Below are 16,974 nucleotides of genomic sequence, written 5' to 3'. Positions count from 1 at the left end.
GAATCTCATGAACAGAGAATTTCCTGCTGCTTGCCAGGTCACCCATCCACTTAATGTCTTACCTCCAGCAGCAATTCAAAGCTAATGCTTTGGGTGGGACAAGATCACCCCAACTCCAACCCTGCCGTGTGCTCACAGGCAGTTATGCAATGCAGTGGATGCGGGAATATCCTTCTGTGGCCTCTCTGGTAAAGACTATTTCATTATTCTTCAGAGCTGCAAATTACATCAATCCAAATAAAGCGTGATAGCTCTTCAGCAAAAGCACAGCTCCATCCTCTGCATGTATTATTTCCAGGGAGCAGTTGTGGAGGCTGTCTGTCAGTGCAACGGGCTGCCTTCAGCTGCCTGCCCGCTCTCCCCAGGTCTTCATTTCTCTCTCTGTTCTTCTCCCACATTCTTTGTAACCCCAACAATCTCCTCTTTGGTGATCGCAGGGTCCCCTTGCCAATCAAGGAGGGAAGATTGTCACTGCCAGAGGACTCTCTGATCTATGCAAAGTACACTTTTTGTACTCAGAATTATTTTTTTTCAAACTGGTCTTGTGCTCATGCACAACTCTCTCTGTGGAGAGTATTTCTTGTGCCAATTTGGTGATTTTTCACAAAGATTAGCTTTACTTCCTTATTATTGTCCAGGTTGCTCTAAAGAATACTGAAACTTGTTTTGTGCTTTAGCAAACTATAGTTGCAGTCCTGTATCTGTGTTTCTCCAGCGAGTCCTTGCTCTGCCACTGCGGTGGGTTTTATTTGTTTGTTGTGAAAAGCATTTCACTTTCTATAGTGACAACATGGTTGCTCATGAGGCCTTCTAATACTAGCTACTCAGTGGGCCTTTTATTGACTCTGACTGGTCTTTGAACAGCTAATAGTGAAGACTTAATTAAAATAAGTCTTTAATTAAGTCTTGTCTCCTGTCCCCTGCAATATATACGTTATTTTCTTTGCAAATGGTGTTTAGACCAACCCTGTCTGACCAGTGAGAAAACAGGAGCTGCAGCATCTGCCTTACGCCTGCTCAGGGAGCTGATCTCTGGAGGAGCAGTGGTCTGGGCCATGACCATGCTGCTCCTTGGAAAGGAGACTGCCTACGGCCATCTCAGCAAACTGGTTTCTCCTAGGAGGCCTTGCAGGACTGCAGTCTTAATCAAGGTCACTTGATTTGAATATCAGGTGAAGGCTGGAGAAGAATTTACTCCTTCCAGTAGGAAAAGTGGTTGTAGGGCTTTTGCCCAGCAGGGCATTCTTGTAAGAGCTTATCTCTGAGTTGGGACAGAATGTGTCTCCTGTATTTCTAGGTGTTACTATAGCCTAATCTGAGTGTAAACAGGATCACATGCTCTCCCAGGCTCTGCTGGGTGAAAGGGAGATGAGTCAAAAGCCCCACCAGAGCCTTTGAACCTCAGCCAGTGGTGGAGAGCCTTGAGAACGCTGACATTGAGGACAGGACGTTCCTCGGTGAGGGATGCACGAGGCCAAAGAGCACTTCATTGCACCCCATGTGCACAGCAATTATTGAAACCCTGAGCTTGCAAATCAGAGCCCAAAAGCACTGCTGTAGGTGAGAGCTGTTCTGAGCTCCCACTGTTACTGTTCCAAAGCAAGTAAGTCTAGAGCTAATGCATCTCCCAAGGAAAAGTCACACAGATTCCTCGCTTGAATGTGACTATTGGTAAATTATTGGGATTTTTAATCCTTGTTTCTTTTAGAAAAAATAATGCCAGGCTTAGCGCTTTCTGGGAGACAGGCACGTTCTTGTTTCTGTTGCTTTTGGGTTCTGGAGTTTTTCTCTTCTCGTTTTCATTGAGTGTAACAAAATGTTGCCTGAGCAGCACTCCACATAGCTCCATAGACTCCAGTGGGATAGTGTGACATGATGTATCTGAAATGACTTTCCAAGGGCAGAGGCGTTAACCATGTTGTTGCATCTGTGCTGTTCTTCAGAAGCAGAGCTGGGAGTTTATAGGAACAACGTAGCACGTTCTTGTTTGGATGCAGTCAACAGAAAGATATTTGAAAACAAACGATGCAACTCTTCTTTTTGTTATTGCCTGCTGATGTCTGAAGCACAGCCCTGCTGATTCCTTCTACCAGTGACGAAGAAAAATTGCTTCAGTCTGAAACAACCTATACAAACAATGTGTCTTCCAGGCTCAAAACTGTTGTTGTCAGCCAGGACGTGATACAGACACTGCCTGGCATGGAGAAAGTCCTCAGCCTCCCGCACAGCTATGTCACACCATCAGAGAGACCTGTACTACCAGGGACCGTGCTAATGGCAGGGTTTCAGCTGAGCCACACTGACATCGCATGATGTTCTGGGGACTACAGCTTTTTTTAAAAGCAACCAGAGCTGGGGAAGCCTGAACATAACCCTAGAAATGTCTCACATACTGATACTCTGTCTGGAGTCTGAGTGCACTAGCTTTACTGTGATGGGGGAGACCACGAAGACTGATGTTGTGGGCTGCTTGTTGTAATCTCCCAGTCCTAACTCACAACCTCCAGATGTTGTTCATCCGCATTGCTTTGCCCATCCATCAGTCCCTGGTACGTGGGCCAGCCAGCTTTGTGCTGTTTTCCTCACAGAAGCAGAGCTCTGGTGGGGTTTCCAAACCAAGGACACTTGGCTGTGGTTACCCAGAGTCTGCTTGGATGGCCGCTGAAGGCAGAGATGGAGGGCATTTCCAGGAAATACTTGGACAGGGGGTAAAGTTAGCCTGCTGCAGGCAAGGCTGAGTGTGGCAGCTCTGCTCACTACACACTGGCATTACTGGATTGCATGGGGCAAGATGCATCCAAACTCCATTCCTTGCCTACGTGACGTGTTTAATGCATCCGGGCAATCTTGGCGAGGTGTTTATTGGGTACTTTAATAAGACATCTCTCAGGGTTGCCACTGTCCAGTTTACTCGTATTAGAGCCATTGCAGGAATGGAAATTGGGCACTCTACATCATGCTGCTTGTTTGCCTTTGACAGACCAAGAACAGAAAAAGGAATTGAGGAAACAGAGAAATAGAAGAAGTTTAATATCTGCTAGTATTGGGCTGCTTGTCCTGACACTTTGTCCTGAACGTGGCCTGCCTGAGATTTGACATTCTAGTTATATTCTGGGGGCCTAATACATTGCATCTCTCGTCTTACAAGGAAGTGAGCAGAGCTCTGAAATATTTGGCCTCTTCTAAGCAAGCAGAAAAATTAGATTTTGTTGAAAGCTTCAACTTTAGACAGCAAAGTGGAAACCCGGTCTGTTGCCTCTTGCAAGAGACAGAGCTCTTGGAAGCCAGTGGCAGAAAGCACCATGTAGCCTCAGTCCTGGCTTTCAGTGTTAACCTGGGGACTGGGGAAAGTGCTTCTCTTCAGAATTACCCTTATGGTTTGTGCCCAGTCCTTAACCTGTTTCAACATGCATGTACATGATGGAATCAACTCACCTACTTTATAAACCAAAATGAGAGTGCTTTCCAAACACAAAATATTTAATGTGGGATAATGTAACAGTGAAAGCCAGAATTGATAATGACCTTTGATGCAGGAATTAATAGCTGGAGATGGAGGAACTAGGAGGGAAATATAAGTAAGGTCTGAAAACATTTGAACAAGTTGAAAGAGCTGCCTATTACACCTGGAGGGTTTGTAGAAGTACTCAACTAAAATGAAGGCTGCTCAGCCTTGCTCCCAGATCATCTCAACAAGGAACACCACGTTTTTGGTGCCTGAGTACCATCCATGTCTTACTGAAGTCTGAAGTATCTCTATTGCCAACCAGCTAATAATCTTCAACTTGCTGGAAGAGGATCATTCAAAAGAGCAGTTCAGCCTCTTCCACAGCAGAGATCGTGCTAGCATAATATCAGGAGGTTTTTTGGGTCCAGCAGATTTCATCAGATGTTGCTGACTTACTGGATATGGATCCCCATCACCACAAGAAGCTGAACCACATTTAACATTTACCACTTGCTGCATCTCAGCTATTAGGACACTTTCTAATTAGAAATCAGCTTAAATGCCCTGTGAATTTCAGAGCTCTGAGCTGCTGAGTTATACTGCACATATGTTCTGTGGGGCATAAGGGAGAGAGGCAGCAAAGGTGTCCTGGGGATCAATCCTTTCCTGTTAAGAAGAGGGTTTGCCTTTCTGAAGCAATGTCCTTGATGAGTCTCTCATAGAGTCTGGCTGTTCTCCCCAGACACTGTCACTTGCAGAATTTACCTTGTCTTGTTGTGCTGATGAAGGGGTAAGGTGGCACTTGTAGCTAAGGCAGAATTACAATTCTCCATTAATTCTCTGAGTACTTGTGCTTTGAATGGTTTATCACAGACTGCATCCATTTCCAGAGCCCTCATGCCAATGCTCTTGACTTTTCTAAAGAGCCTTCTGCCCTTTGTCCCTCTGCACTTTCTCACTGGCTTGATGAGCTTTTGGAGTCTCTCATGTATCTCAGCTGAAAATAGATTTTCCTTTCTGCTTTCAGAAATAATTCAGAATTTCTACTTCTGCATTGGTATTCTGTTACAGAGTTTAAAATGGGAATGGCTTCTGGTTTAAAATAAGAATTTTATAGTTGATTTATAGATTATTTTCCTCTAGATTCCAAAATAGTTTGGAAGCTCAGAAAGGTTCCTGGCTTGAGTTTGGGCCTATGACCATAGGCATGAGCAGAGAAACAAGGGGTCAATGACTGGCCATCTCTCTTCCAGACTCACCAAAGTCCTACTCATGCACTTTCATAAGTGCTAGTCATACACCGGGGTTCCTGCAGTACTCCTGAAAACAGAGTATTTTAAGGCCAGCCCCTCATGCCCTGCCAGCCACACTTTAATTGAAGAGGTGGAATGCAATCTGCTGTATTTTAGATAGGAGATCCTTTCTTGCATGTGTGTATCTGCCTGTTGCCACTCCTGCACTCAACTGACTGATTTCAGCTCCTGGATGGGCTGTAGTTCTTTGAGCTCTATCAAGGAGGGAAATCAAGTAGAGGAGGGAGATCCACGCAGTTACCATGTTACTAGACACTAGAGTATATATATGGGCAAAGGGCCTGATAGTCTCAGTATGAGAAGATCTTCACTTGAATATGACAGTCAGTGATGAGGTCTGGTGTCATTTCTTCCAGTGTTTGTACAACTTCTCAAGCTTTTGTGCACTGGAAGAATAAGTCCTCATTTCAATTTACACTTTCCAATTATGCAGATCCTTGATGAATGGTTTGGGCGGACAGTCATCTGCTCCTGTGTGAAGCTAAGCTATGACCACGCACAGAGTATGATTGAAAGCCCTGGCAAAGTGTTCACACCTGAAGAACTACCCCCTGTCTCCCCTCAACACTCAATAGCCGAGATCCAGCAAGCTGTGCTGAACCTGCATCGAATCGCCCAGCACCTCCGCAAACAGCGCTTCATCGATGGTGCTCTGCGCTTAGACCAGGTGAGTTAAGTCCAGCCCCTGTAAGGGGCTTCTGCTCCACTGAAGCTATTTCACGTTGTATTCTTTAAGAATTTCCTGATCAGTCTAAAAACTCAAAGGGGGATAGTTAGCACTGGAATAGAAAGGCAGCGTTGTGTGCCCATGTCTTCTTAAGAGCGGCATCAAATTCTGTACCAAAAGCACTAAATAAAGTAGGATGAAAAGAAAAAAAAAATCTTGTTTTTTAAGAAGTGATCTATCTTTCAACATTTTTCAAAATCCCAAAACCCTGGTGGACTGAATAACTTACTCATACAGTGTAACAAATCATGACGGTGTCATTCATTATCAGGCAGTTCAGATATCCTTAGTGTGCATTTCACTGTGAAAGGCTCATTCTCCAAATTTATTTCTGTGCTTGCAATACTCATGTTTTCCACAGCTTTCATAGCAGTTCTCTGCACAGGGAAAATGACTAAACGTTATCTAAGCTAATGCTTATAAGTGTTGGGTGTGTTTCAGAGAAAGAAATGCTAGCGAGGAGGTTTTCTGTCTGGGGTGATTTAAATAATCTTGTATCAGTTGTGGGATGTGTCATTTCTATTTCACAAGTAGATCCAGGTATTTTACACTATCACAGCAAAAATACTTTTGCATTTGAAGTTCAGCTGTTCTGAGGTGGCTTCTGAGAGTTTTTATGGATAGGGGGTTCCAGTAATTTTAGAACCCAGTGGCCTTCCTGAGCAAGAGACAAAATAATCTCTTAATATAAGGAAGCTCTATTGTTTCTTTTCGCAAAATGAGAATGAGTCAACATAAGGATATTGCTGAGAGAGAAGCTAGCGTACTGAGATATGTAAACAAGACTATTGTATGTAAGAGGTATGTTGTAACCCTTCCATTTTACTCAGAATTGTAATGTTGTCTCCAGTTGCAAGAAAGGCCAATTTTAGGGAAATCATTGCAGAGGAACAAGAGCTAGGGGTGTCTGTAATCTGTGACCTTCCTTGACAGAGCACATGTCTTAGTCTGGTGAAGTGCTGTGAAGAAGAGGCAATATGCTTTTCTCCATGTCTAGGATGGACAGGATGACACATTTGTATCTTAAGTTTCAGTGGAAGAGGTTGGGGTTATACTTTGGGATAAGCTTTCTGGTGTAGGCATTGTGGTGTCTGAGGCCATCTTGCCTACATCTGTTGTAGGAAGACTTGGAGCACTGGTTAGGCACACGTAAGTGAGCCTGGAGCAAGGGCATATGCTCAAGGTCCCTCCTTGCTCAAAGGAAATAATAATTCTTAAAATTATATTCAAATAATTGATGGAAATCAGATTCCCACTTTGAAGCCATGCAGAGTTTTCTTAAACCTGGTTTGGAACAGAGGCTTCCCTCTGTGAGGTTTATTGTACAGTGGCTAATAAGCTGGGCTTTTGTTCCCAAGCACACTCTGAATGCTAGAGAAACATAAAAATATCCAGCCTTTGCAATTGATGAGCTAACTGGGAAGCCTTGGAGATGTTGGGGTTGGAACAACAGTCTGTGGTGACTGGGATCTGTGGCCCAGAAAGGTCACCAGCTGCATTCCACAAGTCACACTTACAGTGTAGTGCTTGTGGTCACTGTATGTGCCCGAGTTGAGTACCTGTTACCAATCTAACCTCAGGAAAATATGTTTTATTTAAAAACAACTGTGACATTTTCAATGGGAGGATTTGGCCAGGAAAGCATCCTGTTCCAGTGATACCCCATAAAAGATTAGCAGTGGTTTATTTTGCTCTGTGCTGTAACAGAGTTGTTGAAGACAACGTGTTGGAACATCATTTATGGGGTCGGGGTTAAAAGCCACTGCTAAGGGCACTGGAGAGGGCTGATTCCTACTCAGCCTATTTCTGAACCAATGTGATAAACTGAATTATATCTCACAAGTGGCACTTTATGCTGCGCAGAATCTCTCCCCTGGCAAGAGTGTCAGAGCAAAAGTAATGGTCTTTGAGAATGAAGTGTATTTCAGTTCAAGGGACACTTTCTCCATACTTACTCTTTTTAAGTACTGCCTTGATAGTTGTATTTTGATAAACTACACTTTCCAGAGCACATGGAGGAAGCGGTTACTGTAAGGCCTGAGTACAAACAGTATGTGAGGGATGGGAATGTGGGCACGGCCAGCGGACTATGGCCAGACAAAGCAATCTGTAGCTTTTAATAGGAGGAGATGAGTCCCTCTGCCTTTGCTCCCCAACTTCCCCGAGTTCCCATGGACGCAGTTGTGTGCTGTGTCCAGCTTCCAGCCCCGAGCGAGCGAGCGAGGGTGGGTCTGAACGGGAAACACACCTTTCTAATCACTAGACCTCTCACTGATTTCCTGTTGAGTAATGTAAATCCTGAACAATGGAAGACAAACTCCAGCAGGAAACTAGAGGCAATGAATTATCAGATTTCAAATAAATATGTGAGTGAAGGAAATGATTATCCCACAGTCTTAAGGGAGGGGGTGGCTGGGCATGAATGACTCCTGTGCTTTTTTTTCCAAGGGATGTGAGCCCTCTTCCTATACATTGCATTACATTTGAGAGCTTCTACCTTGAGGTCACTCCTGATGGTGGCCTTGGGCTGGTGCTCTCCCAGTCTGCCTCAGTTTCCTCTTTGGAATGATACTGATCTCCCCCATAGTATCTGTATAATTTAGGATTTATTCCCCAAAACTAAGAACATCTCTCAGATGAAGCCATTCATGGGCATATCTTTACAGTAGCAGAAATACTGGTTGGCCAGGGAACTCCTTGCAGCTGACATGGGATGGCTCCGGTGAGATGCAGCAGCGTCAGGCTGGCCATACCGTGGTGAGGGGGATGTTTCCATTTGAATGTCACTGTGGAATTTTTATGACCTCGTGTGAAAGTGGCATCTGCTTCCCCATGGTTTTATCTTTTGGCAGCAATTTTAGAAGCAGGAATCTCTGTAGCTCAATGGATGAAGAATATATTTTATTTCTTTTAAATAACTTGGGAATTACATATCTGGGTCACACAGAAGACCCTGAGACAAATTACAGAGGTAGCACATGGTCTTGAAAGCTTAGGTTTTGTTGATTCAGTGTCTCTTTGGGGCTGTGTAATTTTGAATTCCTGCCTCAGTTTGCTCCTGGCCATGGCAACTTACATACCTGCCACTCTTTCCCCCCCCATTCTTTTTATGACTCTTCAGAGGTCTGTAGGGGAATCCTGCTGCATTGGACTTTGGGCCTGAGGACCTTCTTTGCAACCAGAGGCACACATCTGTCACTTCGTGGGATCTTGTTGTCCTCATAGGCCCCTTCTGGGGTTTTTTCCCTAGAATATGGTTTCCTGTGCTGCCTGCCAGCTTTCTAGCTCCAGAAGGCAGCTGAGCACTGAATTTTAGAGGTTTAAAGTCTTTGCATCTTCAGCAGCTAAGGAGCTTATGAAACATTGTCCGCGCAGACAGAGATTAATGTATTTCTTTTCCTTCTCATTTGGAGCTGCAGCTTTTAGATATAAAGGCAGGAGATGCCTGGTACTGTGACTTTGAGAAAAAATGTTTGTATATTTACAATATTGTCTTCCCCAGCGCTGCCTCCTTCCTGCCTAGGACCATGAAATGCCACCCCTGTGCTGTCCTCTCACAGCTTGTGGTGTATCCACACTATAAACTGGGAGCAGGGATCTGACCTGGTTTAAAAACCAAAGTGAGCACAACCCACAACTTTCCATTTTTTTCCTGGCCAGGTTACTTTGAAACTGGATCACTTCCCAAACCACAGCTTTTTAGAAACACTAGCCAGAGAATCAGATAGAAACTTGCTTTCAACAAAAACCATCAAGTTTGCAGAAAAGCTCCTTAGCTCCAGCCTGCCTAGAGGAGACCTGCTGATAAATGGTTCTCTTTTTGGCCTCAACAGTTTATAAATGAATCACGAGGACAGATGCCTACAAGAAGACAGGTTAAAAAGGATTTCTGTGCATATGTAAAATGAGAATACCCTGGGATGCTGATCTGTCTCTATGACAACTGTCTGTGAGCTGAGCAGTGGCTTTTGTTGTGCCAGTGATTCTGCCTTCGCCAGCGCACTTACACCTGGCTGCTCAAAACGTTGACATTGTCCAAAGTTCATTATGAGAACAACCTAAAGTGCATTTCTGTTAGACCAGTTAATGGCATTGAATTGTTTGCTAGAATAGCTTCTCTCCTTGTTTTCTGTGCAACAGACATTCAGCTTTGCAGGTGTGTGCTAAAAGGGAAGAAGAAAGATATAAATGGCAAAGAGAAGAATGTTAGGCAAATTTAAGGGTTGAATTGCTGGTGAAATGGTCTCGCTTCTGCTTGCTGCCAGCCTGTGTGCCATGCCACTGTCTCATCATCTGAGCAAAGGTTGCTTTTCTCTGTGGGTCTCTATTGCTTTGAGTAACTTAAAGATAGTAAAAATTACATTGTTGTAGCTCTGTACCACACTGGAGACCGTACCTATGGTCCTGTCCATGGCTGCTGGGGTTAAAGAAATAAGATACCTTTGAGAATAGCTTTGTTTAATTAAGGTTGGTGGGACTTCTGAAGTATTAGAGTATTTTTGCTGCAGGAGACATAGGGAAACAAGCACAAAGACCCCACATACCAGAATGTGTGCAGAATACCAGCTCCAAAACACCCAGGTCTGTGGGTTACTGGCTATATGAACCAGCTCTGTATAGTTTTTGAAGTTCTCAGAATTGACTCTGCTTACTTGATGCAAACAGCTTTGAGAAGTTGACTCAAGCCATTCACACATGGAAAACGAGGAGGAAGAAGGACATTGTATGTGCAGGATATGACACTGTATGTTGGGAAATTTCATATTTAGTTGTGGCTAATGGGATAGGACAGAAACACGTATTTTTAGACAGTTGCTCCTGCTAATGCTGTTCAGTTGGAAATCTCAAGAGCCACAGATTAATTACTATCACCATTAAAATTTTACAATATGAATAACTGCTGGAAATAATTATGGAAAATTGTTTTGTCGTATTTCCTGCCTCATATCTGTACAGTAAGCATTCAGGTCTTTTCTTCTTGCTACCTGGAAGTAATAAATATTTCTACCTTGGTTAAACAGTCATTGCGAGCAAAATACAATATATTAGTATATGAATGGAAGTCACTTTGAGTTGGAAGAACTGTTTAGATGCAACAGTAAAGGGCTATAATATTGTATAGACCTCAGTTAACTGAATGTGCCTATGTTTTCCCTAATAGCATGATCTGAATTTATGTCTTAAAATGCTGTTGGGGCAGGAAAAGCCATCCTGGCTTGAGTACTCCCCGCTGTGATGCTTAGGTTTTCTAGCCACGGCTGCTGTATGTGCTACTCCTGCATACTCTCACTGCATGCACCTTTCTGGGGAGGAGTAAATGACTTTTCTCTAACCCCTTGCTCTTGGCTGCATCTCTCTGGGGAGCGTTGCTTTGTTTGTTGGATTTTTGTCCAATCGCTTAGGATGTGACGTTGGTACCAAATTCATCCTGGGTTTGGTTCCCTCAGGGTAGGTTGAGGTGTGTACCTTCTTTGGCACTTCCTTTGGCCTGAGAGAAAATCTGAAAGGCCCATTTACAAAATCTGCCATGATACCTCCCTAAAGAGGACACTACAGCAACAGTGCGTGAACATGACAACAGAGGCAGGGTGGGCTGTATGTATGGTACTGTAAGATAAATGGAAATGCAGACTGACAAGGAGCTTTCACTATTCACTTCCTATCACAATTCCACCATTGTCTGCTCCTTCTCTTTGATGTCTGGTTAAAGAGACATCACTGATACCCAGAATGGGGACAGCAGGTGCTACATGACCGTTATGGACAGTTGCTTATACTGTGTGATACATAAGGCAGCTGGGGGAATGTTGGATGTGTTTGGAGATTAATTTCCTTTGGGGATTTTACGTCTTTTGCATAGCCCCAGTTAATATGTCAAAATGAGCATCTACAGCCGCAGCTTTCCACTGAGGGATACTGCTCTTCCCCGCAGGAGTAATTGAAATGCATTTGCAAAGGTGTGTTAGCGAAGTAGGAATGATTTTTAAAATGTCTTTCCTATGATACCACAGGGAACACAGTACTTTGCAGGCAAATATGAAATGTCATCATTGTCGTCAGGAACAGCTAATGGCTCAGATCGGCCGGTTTGCAGGCACACCGAGGATGCGCGCAGGAAGGAGACGTTGCGGATCGTGTCACGGAGGGGGTTGGTGTTGGCTGAGCATCTTTCTGCTTGCATGGAGATGTTTGCATTGCCAGTAGGTTTTAAAATATTTTGATTAAATTAGGATTTTGAGTGGAAAGCCCTCCGAATCTAATCTTTTGCCCTGGGATTTTAATGAAGTCCTCCCAGGGGTGTGAGTAGGATTGATGTCGTCGCACATGTCCTGCCGTTCCCTGATCGTTCTTTTAGAGCTGAGCAGCTGTGTCCCAGCAGGAGCAGGTGGTGAAGTGGTCGAGCTGGCTCTGGCAGGAGGGGGGAATCAGACGCTGGAGCACAGGGCTCGGCTGTAGAGCATCGTGCTGGGAGCCACCACAGCCAGATGTCTGGGCAAACACAGCCAGGAAGGAGCTCCCCACACAGTGGTGCTCTGGCATTAATTTACCATCAGTAATGCAAGAGTGGGTTATGACTTTATTCTTCCTGGAGTAAGTATTCCAGCCACTAGCTCAGATATTCAAGTTCTCTAGTCATGTACAAGTGTTTTTCTTCTAAACAAACACAGCTTAACCCTTGAGTTTTATTAAATCTACCATGGACCTGCAAGATCAGAAACTTCTCAAAACAAAAGGGGTCTTACTCTTCAGTTTTGAGATGCTGTTTGACATAGCAACAGCTTCTTTTGTCTGCCAGCACAGAGCAAGTACCAGAGGGGAGGCCAGCTCCATCCTGCCAGGCAGTGGGAATGGCATGAAGAGGTGAGGCAGTTGCCTGAGCTCACAGGGTGAGTCAGTGGCAGAGCTGGCAGGACAGCCTTCTTCTGATTTCCAGGCCAAATCCAGTGCCTTAGGCCAGTGCTGACCGTTCTCTTCCTCTCATGTTTATTGCTGATGGCTACTGAATAAGAATTGGTGCTTTTTTGTTTCTGCTGTTTGTTGCTGGCCCAGTTAATGCCAGGGGTTTTTTATCCCATTTCCCCAGCAGGTACTTCTCATGGTGCAAAGCAGAGAAACAAGCCACATCAGCATGAAGGGCTGAACTGTGGCCAGCATGTCTCTGCAATGCAGAAGCAATCAGCGTGTTTCACAAGTGGTTTCTCTCCCGAGTCTTTTCAGTTCTCAGGCTTTGCCTAGACGTGCCAAGACCAAGCCAATGTGCTGCTATCCCATAGATGTCTCTCTTGCTTGCACAGGACAGAGTTGCAGTGGGAGGTACTTTATCATACCTTCCAAATTGCTTGGCTTTTTTCTATCGATTGAATCCAGCTTGTGATCAGCTGTTGTTAGAAGGAGGGTGAGCTGGCAGTCATCACATGCTGCCCTGCAAGTAGGGCTGAAGGTGTTTGTGGGTACTCCAAGTTCACTCGTGAAGTAGACATCTCTTGGCTTCCTGGACTTGCTGGACACAGATGGGTCTTGCCCAGGCTTGTGTGATAGGCACTCACTCATAGGGGCCTCAGACAGTGCCAAATAGCATCTCCAGGGGAAAGAGAGTGCATCTGTGGCAGACGGTGGCTTACTGTGATGGAATGTGTCCCAAATGTGAAGCTGATAGATAAGATGAACAGAGAATTCAGTGCTTGATCCAGCTGAGCAAGCCACTCACTGGTATTTTTGAGATTAATAGGAAGAGAAGTTGTGGTTTCTGCTTGTTGTATTGAAAGAGGTTTGGGATGGAAAAACTGGTTCTCAGTGAAGCAGAAACAAACTGGTTCTTCAGTATCTCTGATAGCAAGACAGATAAAACCCAGGAAGACTTGTGTTTGTGTAGGGATGCATGTGGGGTGAGTGCTGGGAGGAAATTCTTATTTTATATTTTCTACTGAGGAAATAATACTTGCTCTGAGAGTCATGACCTCCAGTGGATGGTGGTTTTCTTCCCTGGCAATGAACGGACGTCATCAGAAAGTCTCTTGTTGTTTCAGATTCTGTTTATCACGTAATTGAACAGAGACTTGACAAGGTGTTTTTTCAGGTATTAATTATAGCTGACTGCATGGCTAATCCATCATTCTCTTTAGATGGAGTCACTGGGTGTTGAGTGATGTAACTTCAAATGTGATCAGTCTGCCATAGGTGAAGATGTAGCAGTTCTTTATCAGAGACAATTCTGTTTCACCTAACAGTAAATAGAAGAAAGGCTAATTGTATAATGACAAAAGACAACATTTGGAAGGAGATGAAAGATTCAGACATTGCAGTTCTGTGATTTCTCATTTCAATTCCAAAGTGAGAGGGGAAAAAATTCTTGCTTTTCATGACTACAACTCATTTTATCAAGTGTCTCTGGGCATGATCACTCCTTCTGAATCCTGGGATGTTTTATCTTTTCTCATCCATAGCATATGGATGCTGAAGTACAAAGAAGCTCAGAAAGCACCTATGGTTTCCACAGCCCTCTGAAATGAGGCTACAAGAGTCTTAGCCAAGATCCCAGCAGCTGAGCTGAGGATGGAGCTGATCTTGCCCCATCCGAGGAAGCCAGCGCCTGCTGAAGTCCACTTTTGGGTTTGTCTTTAAACATTCCAAGTCCAGGCCCACGTCTCCTGAAATTATATGCTCTGCTAAAGTTTGCAGTGATTCATTGGGAGTACATTTTGTTGAGCAACCTCTTGGTTTTGTTTTGAAAGCAAGTGGCTTTGAATCTGTCTTTAGTAGTCTAGATCATTTATCTTGCCCTTCTCAACATCTTCATAGGTAATAAGGAAGTTGTTCAAGCATACAAGCGTAATGCAGAGTGTAGATTTCCCCTGAATAAGTAATTGCGTAAAATGGGAGTGTGAAGCATGACATCTCAGATAAGGTTGTTGGTCCACGTTGCACTTGTTTCTGAGATTTGTCCATACTTGAGATTTGAGAACGACCTCCTCCCTGAATGTGCTCCTTCTTTGTGCAGCTCTATGTTTGGTTGTGGGAGACACTGTGATTCCCTGTTGCTTCCTGTTTCTATCTTGAGGCACAAATACCCATCTCTCCCCAAAGATACATATTCATGTGTTGTTGCATTGTCAACACCTTAAAACCCAACAGGACTGTTAAACTTTGAAGGGGATTCGTTCTCCAGTTGGGATCCAGACTGGTAGCAGATATATTGCGTTTGTGCTAATTAGTTACCAACCAAGGTTGTGACAGTCTGTTGCCCATCTGTGATGGGCTACTGTTAAATCAATGGTCACTTGTAAACTAGGCAAGAGGCAGTAAGAATGTAGCCTCAGGAGTTTGTTGGACTACAGTGGTTTGAGAGACTTCGGACATCTGGAAGAAACCAGCCATGCAAAATCACTGTGGAGGGGGTTTTTGTGGGTAATTCCTTTAACTGGACTTGAAAAACTTGTTTCTGTCACATAAATACAAACTAACCAAGCAGTCAATATTGTTTGGGGGGTTTTAAAACCAGTCTAGCCTGAATACAACAAAATTTAATTTGTGCCTTCATTGACAATTGAAGTAAACTGGCTGCATCAGGGGGTTGATCCCGCTGATCCTGCTGACCTTGGGGGACTGCAGAGCTGTAGCTTGTTGGGTGTCCCATGGCAATGCTGAGATCAGCCCTCCAACTGAGAAATTCTCAGTCCCATGAATCAACAGGAGGTTTTGCATTAGCTTTAAGGCTTCAGTTTCACCTCAGTTTCGAGGTCTCTGTTTTAATCTCAAGACTCTCCTTGTTTTTCCGAGAGGAAACATCATTGATTCAGCTAGCACTTTACTTCTGATTAGCATGTTAGAGTAGAACCTGACCCACAATACTAGGAAATAAAATGCTTAAATAGCTAAAATAGGATTTAAAAAAACCTGCTATTTATTGAATGATTTCTCTGTTAATGATGTGTTTAGCAGGTATGGAAGACAGCATGAACTAAAACAGGCTTTGGCATTTTGGAAAGTGAGTCATTTTTTCTGTTGCATCATGTATAAACTATTCCCTTCTCATGTATGTATGGTTGAAATTACTTTGAGGTTTTGAATTTTCACTTCAGCTCTCTGTTTTTTATTATTTTCAAACATTACTGAAAGTGATGGTTGATAGCCTTTAATACTGTGCTTACATTGCCTTGCTCTTTAGTTATTTTTTTTTAAAAATAAGCCATTAGGGAACATATATGTGGTTAAATGAGCTGGGGAGTTATTGATTTCTCATGTTTAGACAGGAGTAAGAGGTAGGTGTATGGATCCATAATGTGGTGCCAAGGGGTGCTGCTGTCAAATAGCCTTTACACAGGCGACCAGCTTTGAAATCCTTGTGCAATGTGATCGTCTCTTTTCAAATTCTCAAGCGTTTCTACAGGTTCCTTGAAATCAGTTTAAAGACCATGGACATGGTGCTGTTGCAACCAGCTGAGATAGCAGACAGGTCTGTCTTTTCTTAAGAGTACAAAACAGTATTAAACCCTCTGAGGTTCTCCGTGCTGGAGGAATGCTATTGCTGAGTGTCCCAGGAGTGTTAAGATAAAGTCTAGAGCAGACGATGAATACTGAGAGAGGCCAGATAGAAATGTTGTATTCAAATGGAGTTTCCGTAGGTCAGGCCCAGCACGGAAGCTAGCTGGCCCTCCCCATGACAGGACCAACAAGATGTTGTACATGCTTCTTGGGATGAAGAAATCCAGCAGATGGATGTCCGTTAAACCTGCCCTTGTGCGCCCACTTTGTAGGGAGAAGCGGCTGCTCCTCAGGGTGAACGTCATGACCTTTCTTTTGAGTTCACAGCTACTGTCTGCAGCTGAGCGCTGCAGGAAAGAGAGGACTTGTCATAATCCCCAAGCAGTTGGGCAAAGTGACATCAGTTGGTCTTCATCCCTTCAGGAAAATTGTTGAAAGGCAGGCAGCTTCTACAACCAACAACTTTGCGCTGGTGGTTTTCTTGCACAGCTTTGGCCTGGTGTTCTGTCAGTCCTGGTTCATCCTTGGTAGGTCTGTAGCTTGCTTCAGACCCAGCACTGAGGATCAATGTTTTTGCTACAAGTACCCTTTGTAATAGTGGTAACATAGAAATGGGTACAAAATACAATTCAAAGGAGGAAGACTTGCTGAAAAGAGCTTAAAAGCCGAGAAATGGGTGCCACCACAGGCCTTTCTTCCAACTCTCATTAATTTTAATTTCGAAATAGTTATGTTTGGAGAGGGGTTTTTTTGTTTGTCTAAAATAAAAAAATCTTACCCTCCTTCATGGAGCTGCTGCCCGAAATATTTTTAGAACTAGCATGCAGATATCTTGTCTCGTTAGAAACTGGCTTGATCTTCAGTCTTGGCAGATCCTGTGAGAGTCTGTGATATCTATTAGAAGGGTCCAAGGCGACTCTTTGGTATGAGGGGGTGGGCATTTCACAGCTTTCTGAATGCCAGCTGCAACAGTGCGGTGCCTGGGATGTGCTGTGTCAAGGCTC

At 43.9% G+C, this 16,974-nt stretch overlaps 1 protein-coding gene across 4 annotated transcripts in view; it reads left to right on the top strand.

Moving 5' to 3' along the window:
• Positions 1-16,974, top strand: part of DIS3L2 (DIS3 like 3'-5' exoribonuclease 2) — a 192,982-nt gene that overhangs the window by 122,326 nt on the left and 53,682 nt on the right. For all 4 annotated transcript variants that reach the window (XM_042798705.1, XM_042798711.1, XM_042798707.1 and 1 more), the window contains one exon: positions 5,195-5,428. In XM_042798705.1, coding sequence (XP_042654639.1) covers positions 5,195-5,428 — 234 coding nt within the window. The remainder of the gene's footprint in view (positions 1-5,194; positions 5,429-16,974) is intronic.

This window comes from Tyto alba, unplaced genomic scaffold, assembly GCF_018691265.1.
Source record: "Tyto alba isolate M040663 unplaced genomic scaffold, T.alba_DEE_v4.0 Super-Scaffold_10, whole genome shotgun sequence".
Taxonomy (NCBI): Eukaryota; Metazoa; Chordata; class Aves; order Strigiformes; family Tytonidae; genus Tyto; species Tyto alba.
Note: the sequence above shows the minus strand (reverse complement) of the source record. Positions and strands in the feature narration are given on the sequence as shown.